The sequence below is a fragment of the Bidens hawaiensis genome, unplaced genomic scaffold (genome assembly GCF_021521415.1).
Source record: "Bidens hawaiensis isolate Kalapana, Puna unplaced genomic scaffold, B.hawaiensis_p1.1 tig00016939_1, whole genome shotgun sequence".
Classification (NCBI taxonomy): Eukaryota; Viridiplantae; Streptophyta; class Magnoliopsida; order Asterales; family Asteraceae; genus Bidens; species Bidens hawaiensis.
Window position 1 is genome coordinate 307137 of NW_027492564.1, and position 3988 is coordinate 311124.

The 3988-nt window shown below is 34.7% G+C and overlaps 1 protein-coding gene across 1 annotated transcript; it reads left to right on the plus strand.

Annotated features, from left to right (window-relative positions):
- The first annotated feature begins 937 nt into the window (after positions 1 to 937).
- Positions 938 to 1315, plus strand: LOC143552508 (B3 domain-containing protein At2g32645-like). Its single transcript, XM_077042715.1, has one exon. The coding sequence runs from the start codon at positions 938 to 940 to the stop codon at positions 1313 to 1315; it is 378 nt and encodes a 125-aa protein (XP_076898830.1).
- The last annotated feature ends 2673 nt before the right edge of the window (positions 1316 to 3988 follow it).

Below are 3988 nucleotides of genomic sequence, written 5' to 3' on the forward strand. Positions count from 1 at the left end.
TATGGTATTATTTATATCTAGATACTCCCTGAACCACAAACTTTTACTTCCATTTCAATTATATAAGGTGGGTTAGATTCATATTTCAGATCGTGCATCATCTGCCTACAATTCTGCCGCTTTTTTCGGACACTACCAAGCTCACGTTCAATCACCAAGTCGCCCACTTTGTTATAAATGTCAAATAACGCCTGCAATTTCGGTGCAGGCCAAGAGTTAACATACTTCTTCCCAAGTCATAGAGCGTTTGTTTTGTGATATCAGCTTCTCTGATTTATAATAAAAAATAAACAAACATTCATTCTAGAAAGAAATAACAAGATCAAAGAATAAGAACAAAGGATTGATATTGACCAACCGACTGTACAACTTATTTACAATCTGATACAACGATTGACGATGGCACCGATTCCTATATAACTGCCAACATGAAGTTAAGCGATAACCTCCAACTAGCTTCCATCATGTTATCAAGATGTTTAATCCTACTATGACCCATTAACCCTTTTATATGATATAGAAGACACTAAAACATACTATTAACTATTACAATTCTGGCAGTAATTAACTTTGTAACAAATTTGATCACATAATTTAGGCCAACATTAGCTAGTTGATCTTAAGTAAGCGGCCCGTTCACGCTCCTAACATACTCTTAAGTTTTATAAAAAGGTTATAACTTAAGTTTTCATCGATCATATACTAACGTTGCATGTTATGAATGCAGGTTCTTGCCTATAAAGAAACGTCTTTTTGTTATTTTCGAAGATGATCAAGAAGTTCAAAAGTTAACGATAATCAAGAAACCTGAAAGCGTGTTGATGGAGAAGAAAAATAAGAGGAAGATGCCGAAGAGATGGTGTGTGGACAGGTGGCAAACAACGATTCAACCGACCGGTTGAAGCAGTTCATCACCGGTGAGATGTTCGGTCTAGACATGAAGTTGGTGATCCAGAAACCATTGTACGAGAGTGACTTGAATACAAATAAAAACGGGTTGAACATGCCGGTTAAGCAACTGGTGACGCGCCCACATGAGTTCATGACTGTTCATGAGATGCGGGTTATGGAGGATGGTAGAGTAGACGGTATGGAGGTTAAGGTGGTGGGTCCTTCGATGAAGATGTACGAGAAACCGCTGAGGTTGAAGACTTGGCATATGAAGAATACCGACAACTTTGTTTTGAAGACAAAATGGAATGAGTTTGTGGCTAGTAATAAGATGGTTTTTAAGACTTACACGGTGATTCAAGTGTGGTCGTTTCGTAAAGACCGAGAGTTATGCTACGCAATTGTGCCGGTGGAGAGACCCTAAGCTGCGAAAACTATAGTGTGATGGCTTAACGAGTTCGCGTATTTTGATAATCTATATAGTTTCTAATTGGCTTAGATTTCGTGAATTAAATGGTTGGTATGCAATTTCATTAAGTTTTGATTAAAAGTTGAAAGTCATCTAGTTTGGATAATGAGTTGATAATGTGTTCATTAGACTCGATTCATGATATATATATATATATATATATATATATATATATATATATATATGATTGATTTCTTTTGAGAACCACTTTGAGTTTTAAAAACTCGAAAAAACTCAATATAACAATTTTTTTTCGAATTTTTTTTACACATGTGTAATACGTAAGTGTAAGTGATGTATAAAAAATTACGGTATTTTTTTACACACCGAAACGACTTTTTACACATGTGTAACTGATGTTTAAACTTGTGTAATTATCAAAAATACTTATTCTCTCTCCTACTTTATTTTTTAATTGAATTTAATCCCAGCCATATATTTCATATTATTTAATAAAATTTGTGGTTCAAAATTGAGTTCTTAAAGTTCTTAAAACTCATCATGATTCTCAAAATAACCATCCCCTATATATATATATGATACCGTTTGTTCATATATTAATATTTATGATTTGATGATACTTTACAAACTGATGTTCAATATATATACATATTTCTTTTGTGTTTCTTTTCATTTGGGTACTAATATCTGAAACTTTACATTCGGATGGGAAGTTAGTCAATATTGTGGGGGAGTTGGAAAGCTAACCCAATATAATGAATGCTCTTAAAAGAATATTTGGTTCTAAACGGGATTAAGTTGAAATGGTTGTTTAAGAAAAATGTATTAAAATAGGTTCACTTTGGTATATTTATATTTATTACGGCCAGTGGCGGCGGATTATAACGAAAATGGTGGTGAGGGTTGTGGGTGGTTTTGGTCTATTAAAACCGTACCGTATTTAAGTTAGCAAGTGTTATAAAATTGAAAATTTTTGTGTCTTTTATTTTAGAATTTGAGTTGACCAAAATGGAGTCTTCTTTAACTAACCCAAATGCAATTTTTTTCAACCCTAATTGTCACACCCCATCATAGGCCTAAGAGTGCGACCAATAGTTGGTACCACAAGTGTAAATAAATTAGAGTTACGTTATATTAGCGGAAGACTTGTAAAACTTGTGGATTTAAGTTGTAAAGATTACAAAAGACGGGATTATAGAATACCCGTTTAAGTTATAAAAGTATTACTTGTTTACATTACAAAACCATCATTTAAATATTTGAATTGATACAAAACAAAATCCGAGCCATCGAATATTTAAGTAGCACTTCGACACTCCAAGGCTAATCTTGTTCACCTGCAAAATATAAATAAAATACGTCAGCAACGAATGCTGGTGAACATGCTGACGCAAAAATATTTTCTTTACTTAATCACCCATCGAGACCACGTAAGCCTCGGCCCATCTTGGCTTAGGAATAATCAAGTTAAAACAATATCATTATAAATTCGAGTCTCTACACTTGGTCACCCCAGCAAAACACCGCAGCGTTTCGACATACTTAGGTACCATAAATATACACATGGTCAGTATCACTCGAACGTACTTAGGTCCGGCCCATCGTGGCTGGAGGTCGTGACAAAGTGTGGTGCGATGTGCCCACCGCATTTAACCTCATATGTAAGGATCCAGACAAACGTATACTACAGCCTGAGGGCTAAGCTTTTACTCTTATTTATAATGTTTTTAGAGACACTTAGTATCATATAAAGTTTTTCATATAACACGTTGACTCGTTTGAAAACAAATTTGTAAAAGTGGGGCGTATTCACCTTTTCTCTTTGGGATCGCCTTCAACACCGTCCGAGGGTCTTTCCCTTGCTATCTCGCACCTATAGTACGAGTATAACCATTTGTTAGTCCGATATACAATCCGGCTTAAGACCTTTAGTCTTAATTTATCTCGATGAACCTTTAGTTCACTTTTCTTTTACTTATAAACCTTTAGTTTAAAAGTATTTCATAAACATTTAGTTTATTTTGTAAAACCTTACGTTTCTTCTTCTTTAAGAAACATATTCCTTTCTTTATTATTTAAGTTTACTCATTATACTTAAATAATATTTATAACAAAGAATATTTATACAACACATATATATACATATATATATATATATATATATATTTCTTTTCTTTCTTTCTTTTCTTTTTTATTTATTTTCTTTGAAGCATCGGGTATAATTACGACTTTAGGGTTAAGCCTTAATAATATTTTATTATTTAATTCGGGCATTATGCCTACCTCTTACTTGGCTTTAAAATCCCTAGACACTCGAGCAGTACTTCGACGCCACTTGATCTTTTCAACTCTCTTTGATCAACACTTTGCTTTTAGCACGCCAATAAAGACACCAATGCACATACTTCAAGATGATTGTCGGAATGTCGAGATAGTATCACCTTCTTGTTATACACGTCGTCGGGTGATGGCACGAATATCGAGGTATGGCACGGAAAGAGGAATCGAGCACGGTTATCGAGATGGATCGAGGGCACGAACTTCGAGGTGTAGAGAGATGTTAGAGAGAGAGTAATATGTGTGATTTTGGTGTGGGTTGTGATAAACCCGTAGCCCACTATTTATAGGCAAAAATTGGATCCCGTCGCGGTACGCGACGGCCTCCTG

Bases quoted from the DNA above. Each gene is read 5' to 3' on its own strand.
- LOC143552508 (XM_077042715.1), top strand. From the start codon at position 938: ATGAAGTTGGTGATCCAGAAACCATTGTACGAGAGTGACTTGAATACA.